General features: G+C 43.0%; 1 protein-coding gene and 1 pseudogene across 7 annotated transcripts in view; both read right to left on the minus strand.

Annotated features, from left to right (window-relative positions):
- The window catches only part of KIAA0319L (KIAA0319 like), a 98,428-nt gene that overhangs the window by 15,016 nt on the left and 63,469 nt on the right, over positions 1 to 19,943 (minus strand). For all 7 annotated transcript variants that reach the window (XM_006934561.5, XM_045035530.1, XM_045035531.1 and 4 more), the window contains 10 exons: positions 16,058 to 16,145; positions 14,791 to 14,883; positions 12,844 to 12,976; positions 9,132 to 9,360; positions 7,619 to 7,742; positions 6,893 to 7,025; positions 4,985 to 5,133; positions 3,225 to 3,376; positions 2,742 to 2,880; positions 1,066 to 1,225 (listed from right to left, as the gene is read on the minus strand). In XM_006934561.5, coding sequence (XP_006934623.2) covers positions 1,066 to 1,225; positions 2,742 to 2,880; positions 3,225 to 3,376; positions 4,985 to 5,133; positions 6,893 to 7,025; positions 7,619 to 7,742; positions 9,132 to 9,360; positions 12,844 to 12,976; positions 14,791 to 14,883; positions 16,058 to 16,145 — 1,400 coding nt within the window. The remainder of the gene's footprint in view (positions 1 to 1,065; positions 1,226 to 2,741; positions 2,881 to 3,224; positions 3,377 to 4,984; positions 5,134 to 6,892; positions 7,026 to 7,618; positions 7,743 to 9,131; positions 9,361 to 12,843; positions 12,977 to 14,790; positions 14,884 to 16,057; positions 16,146 to 19,943) is intronic.
- On the minus strand, positions 16,152 to 18,771 carry LOC109502223 (annotated as a pseudogene).

Below are 19,943 nucleotides of genomic sequence, written 5' to 3' on the forward strand. Positions count from 1 at the left end.
AACTGTTATCTTTTCTTTGAAACTGGTTCCTTCTGTATCCGTAATCTCAGTTAATGGCATTCACCATCTATCCAGGCATCAAAACCTAAAGCCTCATGTTTGATGCCTCATTCCCCTTCATTCCAAAGAATTACTAAGTCCTGCTGATCTGCCTCTATTTTCTTTTCATTTCTCTCTTCTGTCATTCCATTGCCACTACCTTAACTTAGGTTTATCGCTTTTTTACTAAGACTAGTTCAAAAGCTTCCTGGTTGGTTCCCCAGCCTTTAGTGTCTGTCTGTCTCTCTCTCTGCATCTCTCTATTTTGGTCTAGCCTCCACACTAGGGGGTCTTCCTTAAAAAAAAAAACAAAAAACAAAAACAATTTCTAATTTCCTTGCTCCAAAAACAAAACAAACAAAAACTTCACACACATAAAGGAATCTAACTTGAATCCCCCCCCTTCCCAAACTATTAAAACTAAACTCCCCGACTTGCTTATGACTGTTCTCCATCTACACAGCCAGTCTTATCTTCCACCATGTCCTGGGCCTGGTAAGTGCTCTGAACCATATGACTTCCTCCAGAGAGAACTCTGTACTTTCATACCACAGGATCATGGCTCATACTTTTCAGCTATTATGAATTTCCTCCCAGTCCTTCTATGCTTGCTCAATGTAAGTTTTACTTCTTCTGGAAGATCTTTGGATCACACCCTGCCCCAGCTCCTCTGGAAGAATTCATTGGCCTTGCCTCTGTGTGTCTCCATGACACCCACACATTCTGTCAAATTCACCGTGTACTGATGTTACATACTCATCTTGATTATTTTCCCTATGAGACTATGGCCTTCAAGATAACGGACCTCTTCTGACCTTGTACCCTGGTACCCTGCTGCAGTATCTAGTACAGACTATGTGACCTGTACTAGAAGAGAAAATTTCATTAAAGAAATAGACACCATGAGTGGTTCTTGGTCAGAGAGCCCACCCTTCTCTATCTACCCACACTATTTCTTAGCTCAATCAACAAGCCCAGGGGGCCCCTGGTCTTTCCTTTTCTCCCCCCCATTCATTGCCCAGCTACCTCTGCTCCGTGTACGGCTGAATCTTTTGCACAATGATGTCGGAATCCAGCACCCCCAGGAGGACCCCAATCTGGCGGATGAACATCCCCTTCAGCCTCTCAGTTAGCTGACTGACGTTGACATCCAAGATGATCTCCACCAGGTTGTTTTTCCTGGGATCTGGAAAGCATGTGGATCAGTCATGGCTTTGGAAGTAGGAGAGTTAACACAGACCTGCCATTGTGTGTCTGTTTTGGCACAGGAGAAAAAGTAGTGAGAGCATTCAGGAATGCAGCTGACCTCCTGCAAATGGCAAGGGACCATACTGAATTGCTACTAATGCGGTCTGGGGCTGGTGTGGAGAGCTCTATACCAACCTGACAATTACCACACGTGTGCTGGGGATCAGGCCATAACAGGGAGGGTAGGGGTTTGGTGAAGGGAGTGGGAAAGAAGAACACTTCGAGGTCTGTTCTCAAAGCTTCTGCCCAGCTGGCTTTGCTGAGCTCTCCAGGCCAAGTGGGGGATATGTACAATCTCTCCTGATCTGTGTCTGACTTTCAGTGCCTTGCTGTGCTCTGTCTACAACAATGGGAGGGAAAATGTCCATCTCAACAATCTTATTGATCCTGGAAATGCATCAGCCCTACAGGTTTGAAAACAGTAAACAAAAAATTTCCAGGCAGCCAAGAAACAAGGACTTCGCCTTAGAGCAATATCACAGCTGCACAATATTTTTACGGCTCTAGAACTGTGAGACCACTGTCCTTCATTTCTGTGTCCTAGAGGCTGTGCTGCACTTGGAAGTTAAGTGATTAATCACAATACCTTATTCCCATAATTGGATGCACCATTTGCCTGTTCTGATGTATCATTTACATAATTAGTAGACTATCTGTGATCTGATTTTAAACACAGAAGAGACTTTACAGTGTCTTGGCTGTTGTCCTTCATAGAGGTAGGACAAGGACTGGAAGACCTGCCAAGATCCTTTCCCATCTAAGATACCTGTACATGAGCTTGGCCTATATAAACAAGAGTAGATTTAAAGTTAATACCTTCGTATCAGATGCTCAGGAATTTATAAAGCTCTACCCCACCCCACACTCATTTCCTCCCTAATACTAATCTAGCCTCAAAGCAAAATAAAAATATAGTTCTATGGAAGAAAGAAATTTTATCTCTATAAATCTGAAAAATGTAAAGGACATCAGTTACTTTACTTTCCCTGGATTGTCAGATAAAGCCTGAGGCTCAACTTATAAAAATAAATTGTTTTCTGCAGCTGTGTGCTGATGAGGCATCATGACTCAAGTTATTTCTCTGCTCAGATTCCCGAAGCACCCAAAGCCCTCTCTCTGTCACGTGGTGAGTAGGCAGTGCTGGACTAGGGGCACAAAGGCCTGGCTCTGACACAACTGCTGTGTGACGCTGAGCAAGCCCTGCCCTCTCTGAGTTTCAGTTTCTCCATCTGAGATGAGTTGGGGAGCAGGGATCCACACTCACTCCTGTATGGGTAGAAGGGATACTGCTGGAACAGAGTCTCCATGGATTTTTCAGCTTGGGGTTTCTAGAGTGTTTAGAAGCTGGCGTTGCCACTTGGCTCTGTTCTTGCTGGGCAGAAGGGGTCCCAGGACTGAGGTCCTGCTGGGCTGAGCCGGCAGTCCCACCCAGTCCCAGCGCCAGATGAACTCACCAGGCTTCACCTCCACGGTGGTCCGGTCTGTGTCACTTTCCCCCTTCGCATCAGTCACATGCAGGTGAAATGTGTAGGTGCCCTCAACCAGGTTGGAAAGAAAGAGGATCGGGTGGTGGTCAGAGTGATTCAGCACCTCCTATGGAGTTGAACAACATGGCTACGTTGCAGAGCAAGACCACACTCCTTTCTTGGGGTCAGGTACTGCTTCTGTTAGGACTAGGCCCCCTCTGGGAAGCTCCTGCTTTTGTAACAGCTCTGAAGCCCACAGCTGCCAAGATCAGGGCAGAGGAACATATTCTGTGCCATACTAACTTGCAGAGTGACCCTAGGAAAGTCATTCAGGATCCTTGGATTTCAGAGGGCAATCCAGGTTTGACACAAGACCCCTTGGTTAAAACAGATACTGGAATGTTTGGCTCAGCCTCCTCTCCCCATCTCACCACCTTGACCCCATATAGCTCTCTAGTTCCTGGCACTTACGCCTGCCGCTGGGCTCCCCTCATCTCGGGTCCAGAGGTAGCTGACTATTGCCTTATCATCTGAGGACTTGGAGCCATCCAGTTCTGCTGTGTCCGTGGGCAAGGTAATCACCACACTCCCAGTTATCTTGGCTACAGGTGGTTTGTTCATTTCTAACCAAAGAGACATCAATGAAATGACATAACATTCTGGAAAAGAAAGAATGCTTCTTCATGATGCTAATGGGGAAATTAACATCAAAAGCATTTTAAGGGGCACCTGGGTAGCTTACTTGGTTAAGCATCCGACTCATGGTTTCAGCTCAGGTAATGATTTCACGGTTCGTGAGATTGAGCCCCACATCGAGCCTGTCATGGAGTCTGCTTGGGATTCTCTCTCTGTCTTTCTCTGTCCCTCCCCACTCATGCTCTCTCTCTCTCAAGATAAATAAACTTAAAAAAAAAAAAAAGCATCTTAAATGGAGAACTGTTTTAATTGCCTATCCATGCCAGCAACTAACAGTGTAGTAGAATTTTTTGACAATAAACCAACTTTTAGTTAGTTGGGGGTTAGGACCCAGTGAAGACCAGGCTTCGGTTCCCCTCTCTCCATGCTAAATAAAACCCAGGCAGAGCCAGAGAGCTCATGATTAATAGTATAAATTTGAAGCCACCAGTGTCACAGGTCCTGAGACTCCAGTCCCGCCCAGAGTGACATTCTTCTGACACCATACAGCAGAGGGAACAAGCATAGTTTTCTTCTGTGTCCCCTAGCAGCTTCCCCTGGAAGGATTCCATCTCTTTGCTAGGGAAGCGCATGATGATTGGAAACAAAGGCCCAAACTCGTTTAAAGACCTGGAGGTTAGGTTTCATGCTGCTGATTCCACAAATTCTCTTTACAGTATGGCCTAAAATGTTATTTTCTGAACATCTTCTTTTATTCTTTCCTTAATACTCTAGTAGAGAAAAAGGAAAAAAAGACCTCTCTTCTCCTGCACCACCCCCCTGCCCCCTGCCCCCCCCCCCCCACCGCAGCTTTGTTTACTCAGGTGTGTATTCTCTACTGAGCTCAAGATATTGTAGCTGGAGGCCACCTGCGCATCTCCCATCAGCTTACAGCCCTCTCCCAAGGCCATCACGGGTCACGTGCCTGCAAACCAGAGCAAGCCAATCAATGCTCGCCTCAAGTTGGCCTCAGCTGGCTCACAGGAGGAGCAGAGCAAACTACAGTGCAGGCCAGTCATTCTAAGGTCTGACAGCAGGTGTCACTGCAGCTAGCAGGAGAGTCACAGAAACCCCAGGTCTCAGCAGCAGAGGCAAAATAAAAATGCAAAGGAAAAAACCTAATTCTTTCCCTATTCAATTGAGAAGGAAGGCAGGGGAAGGGTGACAAGAAATTAAAAGTCACCTTATAGGCACTCCCAATTAAAGGCTGTTTTAGAAAAGCACATAACAGGAGCCCCTGGGTGGCTCGGTCAGTTAAGCTTCCAACATCGGCTCAGGTCATGATCTCATGATTTGTGAGTTCGAGCCCTACATCGGGCTCTCTGCTGTCAGCACAGAGCCTGCTTCGGATCCTCTGTCTCCCCCTCTCTCTCTGCCTCTCCTCCCCTATCTCTCAAAAATAAACATTAAAAAGAAAAAAAGTTCATAACAGCTGCCCTTTCCCCCAACTTATCCCCCACCCCTTGTCTCTCATCAATTTCTGCAGCCAAAAAAGAGATGCCTGATTCCTCAGTTATCTCACCCAGAGGCTGCACCAACCCAAGACAGGGAGGTACCTTCTTTGACAATGACATTCACAGAACTTTGGCTTTGCAGGTTCCTCTCATCTTTGACGGTCAAGGTGAACACGTAGGTTCCTACTTGTAGCCCTGTCACAGTGGCGACACTGCTGTTAGCATTCTCGAGCTGCACCCCATCGGGTCCCCTGGACAAAGATGGAAACCAAAGGGTAGAGTTGTACCTGTCTGCTGTTCTTCCATCCTTGACTCAGCAGGAGCAGACAATTACTGCCTCAGCTGATGCACAAACTATTGTTTCCCAGACCTTGCGAGGACATGTTTAAAAATATTACATCTGGACAGAGTGTCATTTGGCACCAAAATACAGCTACCTGCTGATCAGAAAATTCCATTCACCAGCTTTCAAACACATCTAGCCTTATCCTTTTTATGAGTTTCTAGAACATTCAAACTCTGCTGTTCCAGTTTGTAAAAGGAAGAAAGCGCTCTGAGCAGGTCCCTGATCAAAAGAACGATTTCAGAGTGATGTTTCTGAAAAGCATTTCTGGCCCAGTAGTTGGTTCTGCTCTTGCCAGCAAAGAAGCAAAATGCGTTTCTTAATCATATGCCAAACTCCCTCCCACTGAAAAGTCAAGGAAAGGAAATGGGCCAAAGCTGCAGAGGAACTCTCAGCAAAACCATCCTCTTCTTAGCAGCTCTGAAGCAGAGCTCCCAGACAGGGGCCACAGAGGCCCCAGGACACCCTGCATCCTTCTTTCTCCCCTGTGGCCTCACATAGCAGCCTGCAGCCAGAGAGTGAGCTCTGTGCCAACATCCAGGCACAACTCTGCACATACCAGAGAGCCCTTCTGTTCAAGGAGCAGAACGCCCCAGAGAGCTTTGTTTAAAATTAAGAGATGACCAGAGAAATCTGCAGTCTTCCAGGTTTTTGCTTTATTTTGCTGTTTAAACATATAATCTCTGGCCCTAGTCATCCCTCCTGAAACAGACTCTCCTCTAAGAAGCTACTCTAAGCACTATTTCTGCTATACGATTTCTACTCAAATGAAGGTTTATCAGCTATCTTTAACAGTTACGACGCAAACACACTGGGCTGAGGAGGATTAGGTTCTCCACAATAGACAAGAGCTGAGGAAATGAATTTCTAGAATCCAACTCACCAACTGTAAAGTCCAGTGGTTTCTATAGTCAAATTATAGCCCCCTCCCACCCATTTTGAATGCCCTAGTCACCAACAAAAAAAAAACAAAAAAACCCAGTCTGTCCTTAGTTGCTACCTTTAGAAACTAAGAATGCTTTTTAACTCTTCTTGGAATTCCTTTGCTTTCTGTGGGATCCTGCATACAATCTGAGTTCCATTTGTTATGGTTTAAAGGAGCTGAAAGAAACTGTGAGAACCAGAAATGGTTCGATTAGGTAATTCCAGCTTAATTAGTATTATTTTGGTTAGTGCCTTTGGCCTCTCACTAACATAATTGGTAAATGATGTCTTTAAGGAAACAATAACAGAGTAATGCTTTCATTGTGCAGATGAATTTTCAGTTCTCTTTAATAGCTGCTCTGCCCTATCCACACTGCCAGCCTTACCCAGTTAATTTTGAGCAACAGTATTTTTCTGCTCCATTACCCCTTCCATCCCGCCTCTCAAGTGTAATTAAACTATGCATTTCGGCAGATGGATTGTACCTGTAAAAGCACCAGGACCACAAAGTACTAACTGGGGACTAGCTGATAATAAGCATACTTTTTTGTTACAAAAATTATGTTATATCATTTTCTTAAGAATTAGTTTAGATTGCTAACGTTTCTTTCTCAGTCACCAAGCCACCTCCGTTGCCCCCTTGGATAAGCCTGTAAGAACAAGTGAACTCTTAAAAGCAAGTGACATTTTGTTCTTCAAAGGTCTGGAGGCTGCATAAATAAGGGTTTTGTGTCAATACTCACTGTGTTTTCTCCCAGAGATATGAGATAATTTTCTGATCATCTGAGCTTTTGCTGCCATCCAGGGTTGTGCTGTCCACAGGAAGGGTCAGCTCCTTATCCGGGCCTGCATCTGCTTGTGGAGGCTTGTTGTTTTCTAGAAGACAGAGACACAGAGGTCAAAAGAAGGTAGTTTGGCTGGGAAAAGAGAGGAGCCACCGGGACATATGTTCTGGAAGCCATCAGGACTCTGCCTCTCTGCCCAAAGAACAATCAGATATTGTGGGTCAGGGAGCTCATGATGAATATAAGACTGAAAGATATAAAACTATTCTGAAAGAACATGGCAGAACATAACAAAGTTGTAATGCCATGCTAAATTTGAAATGTAATACTGTGGGAGTTCAAATGAAAGAGTCTGAGTGATAAGATAGGGCTTTCTTGAGGAAGTGGGCTTTAAGCTATCCCTTACAGGACGTGGTAGGTTTTGGGATAACAGAGACTCTATCTGCTAGGTCCCCTCGAAGGCACGATGACTAGCCAAAGGCAAGGGCACAAGCTGAGGCTGTGAAGTACTCTTTCTCTCTAGCTCTGAAGAAAGCACTTGGAACGGACAAGTGAAGTTGCCAGGGTCCCCGTGGACTGGTGCCTCCCACTACCGCTGTGTAGCTCAGAACCCAAACCCTCTTCTCCCCTATGGTTCAAAGGACCAGCCAACAGAGGAGTCTGCGCTACAAGGTTGGAACTTACCAGGCTGCACAATAACAGTCACTTGAGCAGTGGCCTGCTGTCCTATCGTGTCAGTCACTGTGAGCTGGTAAGTGTAGTCTCCTTCTTGCATGGCAGAGAGCTGCAGGGTTGGTGTTCTAACACCCTGGATGTATAAACACAGACAAGTGGAAAAGCAGACTCCCAGAATCACAACATCATACAGTAAGTCCTACTCTGGTCTAAATGATGCACCCAGTTCTCTAAAGCTAGTGAGTGCAGCATCAAACACTGTGGGACATCCTGTTGAAAGTAAAAGGTTCCCGTTTCAAGGGAACAACCTTCCCTGACAGCAGCACTTTCAAATAAAGTCAGAGCTCTCCCCAGGGAAAGGAGTACAGGAAACTGTGCACAGATAACCAAGATCATCAGTCTTTATGACCCAAGCCAGAAAGAAGGCCATGAGCATATAATAAAACAACATGCTTTTAAAACCATGTTCTTCCTGCTGAGGCCACTCAGTCATCAGAACAAAGCTGCCTCAGTAAAACATGGCAACTCAAGAGGTTATGCAATGCCATGCTGTCCCCTTGCAGGTTCGTGCAGATGCTGCAGCAGCAGAGAAACCGAACATCGTATCTAAACAAAAGCCAGGTGAAATGTGAGCTTTAAGTCATGCCTCCGATTTGGAAACACAGTGTCAGAAGGAACATTATACCCAATTTAGGGCAATGCAGGAACTTCCTCTAGAAGAGTGAGCAAAACCTGGCAGCCTCTGGGCTGAATCTAGCTTGCAGGCGTTGTGTTTGGCCTGCAGTGTCTTAGAAGTTGGAAATTTTCTTTTTTTTTAATTTTTTTAAGATTTTATTTTTAAGCAATCTGTACACTGAATGTGGGGCTCAAACTCACAACCCCAAGGCCAAGAGTCCCATGCTTCAGTGACAGCAGCCAGCCAAGCACCCCGAAAGTTGGAAATTTTCACATAAAGGTCTAGAATTCCATTTTCTCTTGAAAAGCTGGCCTATCTAGGAATATATGAGAGCATATTTCCATGTGGCAACAACCAGCTGGACCTGAGGCACAGATGGCCACCTCAGTCAGGGGTTATGTTGTATGATTAGCCAAAGGCCCTATTCAGTTTTACTTACATTACCTGCCTGGTGACAGATCTAGTCTCTTCTTAAATATCTCCCGAGAGAAGATGCTCACCATCTAGCCAGGCAGGCTACTCCAATCTGTGGCAGAGCTCATTAAGATCTGCACCCTTGTAGCATCAGAGTAGACTGACTCTCTGGAACTGTTCTAGAACAGCTCCCCTTTTTCATCTCATCTTTTTCTCTAATACTAAACACTAAAGACAAAGACTTTGCTAATGTGTTCATTAAAGGCCCCTTAAATTTTCTAAGTTTTTTTTTTTTTTAATTCTAACCTTCAATGTTCTATATAAATCTGACTTTGGTAATTACAATGGGGCAAAAAGAAGCCTCTGTAGGGCAGCCAGCCTAGGAGCTCTGACTCCCCTGGGCAAGAGAAGGCAGAAGCCACTCCCTCCTACCTGCATCTCCACCACTTTCCCCTTGCTGCTTGGGCTGAGTGACCACTCATAGCTGGTGATGCCATGATCATCGGTGCTCTGGTTCCCAAAGAGGATGATGGAGTTTTGGGGCAGGGTGATCACTTGGTTGGGGCCCGCATTGGCCACAGGGGGATAATCCACGGCTTTGTTCACTGTCAGGCTCGCAGTGGTAGAGCTGGTTGCTCCATCAGAGTCTACTACAGTCAAGCTATCAGGGCAGAGAAAGCAGTGCAGTCAGGGATGGGCTTAAGGAAGAGGAATGTATCTGAGAAGACTGAAAATTGAGGCTAAGAAATACCAAGGCAGCAGGGGTACCAAATGGTAACCAAATCTTTACCCATTCTTCTTGCAAAGACAGATTAATACTAAATGCTAACACTGACTGAGTGCCAGGCACTGTTCCAGGTGCTTTCTATCTCACTAAATCCTCACAACAGCTCTATGAAGTACTATCCTCATTTTACTCCTCACATAGACAAGGAGACTGAGGCAGAGAGAGTCAGGACCTGAATCCAGGCAGTATGTCACCAGCACTGTTCTGGCCCACTGCCCACACTGTGTGTTCTGTGTGTTCGGGCCTTCACAAGCATTGTCTGGTCTGGCCCACACAACAACCGTAAAGAGCAGGCATCCTTAATCTCACTTTACGGGAAGCTGAGAGAGGCTGAGTCATCTCCCTAGGGCTATACAGTGGGCCAAGGTGCAAGCCCAGTTCTGTGACTGCAAAGCCCAGAAACCAAGCTTTAAGAACAGATAATCCCTTACAGGTGTGCTGTTTTGAAGGGACACATGCACCCCCATGTTTATAGCAGCACTATCAACAACAGCCAAAGTATGGAAAGAGCCCAAATGTCCATCGATGGATGAATGGATAAAGAAGATGTGGTATATATACACAAGAAGTACTACTCGGCAATCAAAAAGAATGAAATCTTGCCTTTGCAACTACGTGAATGGAACTGGAGGGTATTATGCTAAGTGAAATTAGTCAGAGAAAGACAAAAATCATGACTTCACTCATATGAGGACTTTAAGAGACAAAACAGATGAACATAAGGGAAGGGAAACAAAAATAATATAAAAACAGGGAGGGGGACAAAACATAAGAGACTCAAATATGGAGAACAAACAGAGGGTTACTAGAGGGGTGGGGGAGGGGGGATGGGCTAAATGGGTAAGGGGCATTAAGGAATCTACTCCTGAAATCATTGTTGCACTATATGCTAATTTGGATGTAAATTTTAAAAAATAAAATTTAAAAAAAAAACAAAAAATAAATAAAAATAAATAAATAAAAAGAACAGATAATCCCTGGCCCCTGAAGCTGTGGGGCTTAGAGGCATCCCAGTAAGTAGAGCAAGCTGACTGCAGCAGGCCCTCCTCTGTGCACACATTACAAGAAGGGGTGCCCCGGGCGGACAACCTCGAGGATGGACCAGGAGGGCTGGCTCTGGCAAGACAGGCGCCTGAGATGCAAATGAATTCTCCTACGCGACAGCCCCACAGTTTGTGCCAGTGTGAAATAGGATTTGCAAGAGAAAAAAAAAATGTTCATTTATAAGAGCAGGCTTTTACCTAAATGATGCCTTCCAGCTGAACAGCCTAAAGCTTCTCTTGCCACCTCCAAATGTGAGCATAAGCAAGCAAGGAGGTTTGGGTTCCTTCCATTTTGCTGACAGAAAGAGGAAAAGCATCGAAAAGACATGTCGTTTGTTTAAATCTCACTGCCAGCCACAGACAGGGCCAGACACCTGTGGGGCTATGCCCCACAGCCTCACCTTCTACCCATGGCCTGAAGGGGAGTTTTGGTATTAGAGGCTTTTAGAAGAAGAGCACAAAAACATCAGACAAACAGACATGTGCAAATCAACAAACATCTCAAAAAAGAAAAATCCACAGAATTTTTCCTCTTTTTCCAGTTTCCTTGTTGTTTTCACATTTTTTTGTTTTGTTTTGTTTTGTTTTAAACATATCCTATTTGTCTCCTATTTCAGAACAAAAGTAAGTTACAGACAAATGGCAAAGGGCAGCTACCCGTTATTCTTTCACCTCAAACAGTCCCGGGCTTCCATGCAAGGATACTGGACCCAATTAGCAGCTGACTACAGGGCGGGGGAAAGAGGCCACTGCCATATGAACATAGGGGAGAAGGAAAGGTGAGTGGAACCAAACAGACTGGATCTTAATGCTAATCAAACCCTCATCATTTCACAGATTGAAGGTTAGAAAAAAAAGAATCACCCCCAATACTGCATCCACCCAAATACTGTGGTTAAAAGTGCAGACCCAAGTCCTACTGCCTGTGTGACCCTGGGCAAGTTACTTAACTTCTCTGTGCCTAAATTTCTTAATCTACAAAATAATAGGATTAAATGAGCTACTGCATGGGAAGAGCTCAGAACAGTACTCACAATAATTGTTCAAGAAATAGTAGCTATTATTGTTACTTTTTTAAAAAGATCAACCTGGCCCAAGCTAAATTTCATAAATGCTAAAGCTCCTATATTAGAAATCTAAGGTAAAAACCAACTCACATTTTCATTTTAAGCCAATGAGAAGGTTCCAACCCTGTTGAATGGCAGCTGCCTTTCAATCATCTGGTCTTGAGTCAATGAGAGTGCTAAGTCCTATTTATTTACATGGCAGGTGCTGTGCTAGGACATTTATCACTGTGCCTCTGGTAGTGTCTAAAACTTGACTCATCGCAGATCCAGTGGGGAAGACAGACACCCATGAATGAACTATTGCACCACGGTAGGTGCCACATAGAGGCACCAAGTGCAACAGTTCCGGGGAGAGACATATTCTCCCCTCTTGGAGGAGTCTCAGGACTCGTAGAAAACTGAGCAGGTCGCTAAGGATGGGCAGAACTCCAACAGATTGAGTAGAGCATTCAATGAACCATAAACAAAATATGTACAGGTCAAGTCAAGGAGTGGAACAGAATGAGCCCTGACCTGAGGGTTAGAGAACCTAGCTGAAACGTGTGACCCTAGAGAAGTTAGTAAATACACTGAGCCTCATTTTTCTCAGGTGTAAAATGAGGATGGTATCATGTACATACAATGTTTGTATGATACTCACAAGTGCTCTGTAACATACAAGAAGTCTTGCAAACATAAAGAGGATGACTCTAGAGTCAGCCTCACACTCTTATTAATAGCATCCTATAAAGTCGACACTAGTTCCCAGGACTATCTTTGAATCAAATTCTCTCAAAACGCCCCAAAAGATAAAGATCCTAGAAATCATACTGAAATAAAACACTAGTCAAAAGTAAAGATTTTGAGATCTCATAAGCTGAGGGAACATTTACCAAAGGGAAGGGACAAGATAGGAGTAGGTAGTTTCCTTCTAGATTTTTCCTGAGAAAAGGCAAAGGAAGGTGAGCCGTTTCACTTAATGACAGAAATCCTAAAAAAAAAAAAATGTTTGGAGATGTGCCAGATGCAGCTTTGAGAAGAGTTAACTGTGGTGGGTCCTGATCTACTATGCAAGAACATCTGCCCTAAAAACTTATCATTGGTGTGACCACAATCACCACAGGACTCAGAGAACTAATCGAGCCGAAGGCTGTATCATCAACTAAATCTACAATGACTTTGATATCTGTCAGAGTTACTCCTAGAGGAACATAAAACCCACAAGGGAAAAACACAGCCTAAGGTAAACTTGAAGGATCCTAATTTACCTGAAAGTGTAGTTCCCAGGGACGAGCTTACTTAGTTTTAATATGGCCGTATCTTCAGAAATCTTCTCTTCTCTCAGAGGTCCCTTAAGTTCTTCCCAATGGTATTGGACGATTTTATCATCATCAGTGCTTTCTTGACCATAAAGAAACATCAGTTACAACATGAAAGCACTGGGTCTCAGCACTTATCCAGCTTACACAAACTAGGGCAACTACCCAGAGATGTGAGGCTAGGAAAGCTTCATGAAATTACAAACTATCTCTCCAGAGTGTTTCTTCCCTAGGAGTATTGGGTCAGTCTGCCTCTCTATGAATATTCCACTGCGTAGTTATCCAAGGTCTCCAACACAGGCAATCTCTGGTTAAAATGCTACTGTATGAAAAAAGGAAAATCAAAAATTCTCAAACGCGTGAAAAGATACTCAGCCTCACTTAAAATAAGAGAAATGCACATTTAAATTACACTGCAAGTACTATATTTTTTACCTACCCGACTGGTAAAGACCAAAGTTTCATAACACATATTATGGGTAAAGGTGTGGGGCAAGGCCCTCTCGCAAGTCATGGTGGACTTATGAGATACACCCTCTCCATAAAGAGTAATTTAGCACAATTTATCTTTGCCCTTGCAGTTCCTCTTTGAGGAATCTATCCTACAAGTATATTTGCACATGTGTTAAATGTCACGCTTACAAGACTATTTATGGCAACGTTCTTTGTAATAACAAAAGACCAAAAATAACCTAATGGTCATCAACAGAGATTGAATGAAAACAAGTATATAGCCATATGACGACATTATACAGCCATGTAATGGAAGGCTATGTAATCATTAAGAGAAAAAAAAAAAATGAAACACTATTTCATGTACGGACTCAAAAAATTCTCCAACCTACAGAAACAAACATTGTACATAAAAGTGTGTATTATGTGCTATCGTAAAGACTGTATATGTATTTTCATACATATGCATAGAATGCCTCTAGAAAGACCATAAAATAATACCGTTGATAGTCTGGAGGAAAACTGGACAGTTGGGAGACAAGGATGGTAGTGACTCTTCTCTTTATGCTTTTACTTACAATTTAACACTGACCTATTAAAAAATATAAAGTAAAATGGTACTAAGTGAACCCTCTGTACTTCTCTCATAAGTGCTGCTTCTTGTGCTCCCTTCTCTCTTTGCCTGCTATTCTTCTACCCTCCTCTTCTCGCCAGTAACATAATGAAATGTTTAACCTTGCTAGAGATTCTTCTGCTAGTGCTCTGACTGCATCCGCCAAAAGCCGCTATTGGTGCCAAGACAATCAGTGTAATGGGGCCTTAAGAGGTCTCTAAGGAAACCAAGCAAACTCTGGTGAGATGACAGGCCTGAAACCTCTTTCACATGCAGCCAGGACGAGTGGCAGAGATCCCAGAGTCTTCTCATGTCATCCACCAGGGGACACTACTCTGAAGGGTACAATGTTAACGAGCCCGGCCGGGGCATGGAGCACATTCTGCGAGTCTCTCCAGGAGGAGGCTGACAAGAGCCTTGTTAGGCAGTGAGGGCTTGGGGAGAGCTCCTCAGTCAAGACCCTCAGTTATTTACCTTGCTATGAGAGGAGGGAGCTTTGTTTCCATAGCTAAAAATGGTGACTCTATCTAAGCAAATTTGAAAACCAGGAAGTTTCATACTAAAATAATGCTAAGTATTCCACTTTCTTACCATCTCAAGAGAGCAGAAGTATTACTTCAAACAAGCCACATGGGGATTTTAAATGGGGTCTGTCTTGTTTTTTACTTCCTAATCATTTGCTTGAGATGGGTAGTCCTCCCATAACACGGTCAAGAAGATGGGCCTATACAGAATGTGGACACAGTTGGCCCTGAATCTTCTACCAGACTTTTCTATCATAGTTCATAGTGAATGCTCTTCTAAAACATCACGTCTAGACAAATACTCACGGCTGCCATCAATGACTGTAGAAGTGGTTGGCAAAGAGATCTCCTGGAACTGTGGTGACACAATGGCAACGGGAGGCCGATTCTTACGAGGCTCTGCAGGAAAATGACCCAGAAGAAATTGGAAGAGGGGCTTTCTAAATTAGAGGAGGAGCAGGCCTATGTGAATGGATTATAAATCTGCTTCCATTACATAATTGATTTATTGGTTGCAGCATCACCAAATTAGAAAGTCACAAGACCAGGCTGCCATTCTACCATAAGATACCTGGAAGTGTTAAACCCTCTTCCAGGTCTGAAGATAGGCTCTGGTGCTGTCTTGTTCATGAAAAGTACTACAGCAGCACAAGCTGAGTAGAGGTGGATAACAAACAAGCTTTGTGCAATAAAGGCCTTGGCAAGCAAACTATTCCTTGGCACGGACTATGCTAAAAAGACAATGGGAGATTTCTCAACCATCCCTGAGCTGATCGTGTGTGAGGTGACTAGGCCTGAGTGATGGGAGGATCACAAACCACACTGTCTACTCAAGTGACTGTGAGCTAAAAACCCAATGGCCTTTTGAGAAATAATCCAATGGTCTTGATGTTAAACACATTTTTAATAAAGTGAAAGGACTACCTTGGTTACAAAGTTCAAGGAACAAAAAGAAAATAAAATCTATTACCAACAAAGGCAGAAAATACCATTTTCCAACTTTCCAAATTTCCCTGAAAATGCAAAACAAGATACTTTGCTACTGCACTGTAATTTACCAATGGTGGATCAGTTAAAAAAGAATGATGGGATTTGGTTTCCAAAGTGAAAGAAGACTGGCAAGGTTTAAATGAGGAATTTTGTGTGCAAAACCCGTATCTGGAAAGAGATCAGAAAGAGCCAGCCATTTGGCTGATTCTCCTTCTACATACTTCTCCTAAGCTCCTGGCTTTCTTGTGTCTCTTAATCACAACACATGGTCCTCTCTCAGCATGACCTACTTGGAGAAGTAATTCTCAGACAGACAGGCTATCGTTCAGGCCATACTGCACTGGGGGCCATGTGACTACTGTTTCTCCACCCAGCCAAATGTTCCAACTAGAACCAAAGTATATACTCTGCCACCTTAATCTTTTACTACATTGAACTAGGAATTGCCCAGTGAACATATTAAAAAAAAAAAAAAAAAAAAAAAAAGGATGGGAAACAAAAACCCCTCAAGTCAAATCTCCCCCTCTTTGGGAATCCTGCAGAGGGAGCAATGGAGACTCAGCCACAGCTTGGAAACACATACCTGGTTTTACTGTCACGTTCACATAGCCTTCCCCATGGGTATTTTGACCATCTACAATCACTCTGAATTCATACAGGCCTGGAGTAAGCTGCAGGAGTGAAAGAAGACAACCACAAAGAACAGCAATTCTATGTAAAATAACACATATATCTGAACTTGCCATGCTGATACTGAACTCTCTTTTTTGCACTGTTTCCAAAATGGAGAAAGTAAACTAGCTAAGGAGATGAAACAATGAATTATAAACTAAAAAACCATAGCTTTTAATGTGAATCTTATTACCAGCTGACTCTAGAACAACAAAAGGGAATTCAATATCTCTATACTCCCATTTTCTTTTCAGAAGAACATTAAGGGCCCAACCATCCTATTTCACAGAGTTATGAAATTAAAATAATCATCTGTGCAAAGAAAACCATTTTGTAAAGCTACCAAATAGCTCCCAAATATCTGAATATTTTTCCCTCCTGATTTCCACTAACGGTATAAACATAATATAAAGAAAATCACCCACAATCCCACTGTCTTAACACATCAGGTAACTGTATTTCTTCTCCTTCCAATCCTTGACCACATATAAAAAATAGTTTTTAAGTAGTTCATTCATTCAGCAAACATTTACTGAGAACCAATCATGTACTGGACATTATCCTAGGCTTGGGGTTTAGAGATGAATAAGACAAGATTACTACCGTCAAAGAACTGGACTTTCAGGGTCCAGTTAAAATCAAGGTGTGCATCAAGCTTTTTTGTTGTTCTTGTTATTTCATGTCTTTTATTAACCCATATAGAATTCCTTGTCTTCCAGATTATTGAAGCAACAGGTCAGAAAACACTTACCAAAATAGTGCCAAAGTGGCTAATAATAAAAACTCCAGCACCACATTCATCTGAAAGGCACTCCAGATGAAGGTGATTGATTTGGCCATTCTCATCCACCTTATGGTATTTCAAGACAGACAGCTGAACCTTCGTTCTCTTATGCTTATTCTTCTTGGGAGTGGTGTAAGACTTCTTCCTTTCCTTCCTTCCTCTTTTTTTTTTTTTTTTAATGTTTACTTTTGAGAGAAAGAAAGAGAGAGAGAGCACGAGCAGGGGAAGGGCAGAGACAGAGAGGGAGACAGAGAATCCTAAGCAGGCTCTGCACTGTCAGCACAGAGCCTGATGCGGGGCTTGATCCCACAAACTGGAGATCATGACCTGAGCTGAAATCAAGAGCCAGATGCTTAACCAACTGAGTCACCCAGGCTTCTCTCTTCTTCCTTTTCTTAGCACCACCACAAAGTCGCAACAGAAGATGAAGAGTGGACTCCTTTTGAATGCTACAGTCAGATAAAGTATGTCCATCTTCCAGTTGCTTGCAAGAGAAGATCAGTCTGTGCTGATCAGGAGGAGTTCCTTTCTTATCCTGAATCTTGGCCTTTACATTTTCTATTGTATCCAAGGGTTCAACCTCGAGAGTGATGATCTTCCTCATATGGGTTTTCATGAAAATCTGCAACTTGGCGGTGGTTCCACTGCAGATGGTGGATCGGAAAGAGAAACCCGCATCAAGCTTTTTATTATTCTTTCTTCTGTTCATGTAACATGAACACTTTCCTCAGTATAACAGTCTTTTTAATGGTCATTTTAAAGCTACAGAATAGTACATGAGTGACTGTGTCATATCACATAGGCATTCCACATTGTTGAGTATTTGGGTTGTTTCCAGATCTCTATGCTGTGATGAACATCATTCAGACAAATGAGGTTTTTCCTTTCTTCTGAATTATGCTCTTTGAGAACATGCTAACTGACTAACATTTCTGACGTTTTTCTTCTTGTAACGCTTTTATTTCTTGGCTTTCACTTCTCTGTCCACTCCTCATTTCCTTCAGTTTCTTCTTCCTTCCACACCTTTAAGGACAACATTCCCCAGGATTCTAATTGCAACCTGTTTATTTCTTCACTGTACGCACTGTCTCTGGATGATCTCATCTATTACCATGGTGTCAGTGTCATTTCTTTGAGGTTGCTGTGAAGATTTATCTCTCTAGCCCAGATCTGTGTCCTGATCTCTAGTCCCTGATCCCAGCTACTTCCTGGACACCTCCACTCAAATGTTTCACAGATACCTCAAACTCACTGTGTCCAAAAATGACTTAATCATCTGTAAACCTCACCCAAACTTGCTTCTCTTTCTGTGTTCCTCATTTCAGTGAATATCACCACCGTCGCACTGACATCTACCCAGGTGCCTAAGCCAAAAGGCTAGAATTATCCTAGACTTTTCTTCCTCAACACCACCACCCAATTAATTGATCACCAGGTCTAATTGAGTCGACCTCCATATAATATTTCTCACATCCACTCACTTCTCTCTGTTCACATTGCCATCACCTTAGATTTCAACGATCACAGCACAGCTGTTAAAAGCAAGAGCTTCAGGAATGGAAAGTTCCAGTTCAAATCTACCAATTAATAACAGCATGAACTTTGGCTAAATCACTTAATTTTTCTAATTTTTAGTTCTGTCATTTGTAAAACAGATATTAATACCTCCATGTTGGGGTTGTTATGAAGATAAAATGAAATAAGTGCATAAAACAATTAGCACTATGTCTGGCACATGGTAGGAACTCAACAGGTGATCTTTAAGTTTTATTTTATTTATTTAGTTTTTTGAAGTGCCTGGGTGGCTCAGTTGGTTGAGCATCTGACTTTTGATTTTGAACTCAGGTCATGATCCCAGGGTCATGGGATCAAGCCCCACATCAGGCTCTGCACTGAACGTGGAGCCTGCTTGGGATTCTCTTTCTTTCTGTCCCTCTATCCCTTTCCCCCTCTTATGCTCACTCTTTCTCTCTCAAATGAAAACAATTTTAAAAATAAAACTTCATTTATTTAGTTTTTTTTTTTTTTTTTTTTTTTTTTTACTCAGGCTATTACCATCTCACACCTACATTTTTCAACAGATTCTCCATTGGTTTCCCTGGTTTGAGTCTTACCTCCTCTATCTGCAGGCGGGGCGATCTTTCTAAACTGAAAATCTAAATAAGTCTTTCTGCTGTTTAAAACCTTTCAAAAGCTCCCTGGTCCCTATAGATAAGCTTCTAAGTCCTCAGGTTGGTGTAAGACTCTGTGTAATCTGATCCCTGCATCTCTCTGACTTCTTTGTGCCACTGTTCTTCTCATGCTAGAGGGTCCAGTCACACTGAACCACATGGAATTCCCTTTTTCCCACATTTTCCCTCTAATATTTGGCCCAATGGATATATTGCTTCTCCTGCATGGGGTATCTGCCCTCCATCCTTTACCCAGCACTCCATCATGACCAAGCCAGGCAAACTCTAAGAAATCAAACTCCCCGGGGCTTCAATACCCCCTGCACCAACCTAGTGCATCCCCTGTTATAACTGCCTGCTTCTGCTCAGTATCACCCATGAGACTCTATTGTCCTTGAATGTGAAGATTTTGATCAATTCACTGGTAAATCTCCAATGCCTGACACATAACTAGTATACAATGAACAATGGAAAAAAGAGAAAGAAAGAAAGAAAGAATGAATGAATGAATGAATGAGCATGCTCGGCCAAAGAATATGAACATTTTTATGGCTCTTAATAACTACACTGAATCTCAAAAAAGACTGAGCCAATTTACACAGTCTTGTGGCCGCAAAAAACTTAGCTTATCTCCCAAATTCTAAAATCCTTATGTTACCCTTAAAAGCTGTTTAGTGTATATTTTCAGCTATCACCACCATGCTTATACAGTCTTCTCACCATAAATGAACATTTGAGAGTCATACACTAACAAATACTGGATGTCAGCCAGACTTTTGGAGGATTCACTTCTGAAAGACTTCCTGATTTAAGTGTGAGCAGAAAATTTTACATTACACATT

Source organism: Felis catus, chromosome C1 (genome assembly GCF_018350175.1).
Source record: "Felis catus isolate Fca126 chromosome C1, F.catus_Fca126_mat1.0, whole genome shotgun sequence".
Lineage (NCBI taxonomy): Eukaryota > Metazoa > Chordata > Mammalia > Carnivora > Felidae > Felis > Felis catus.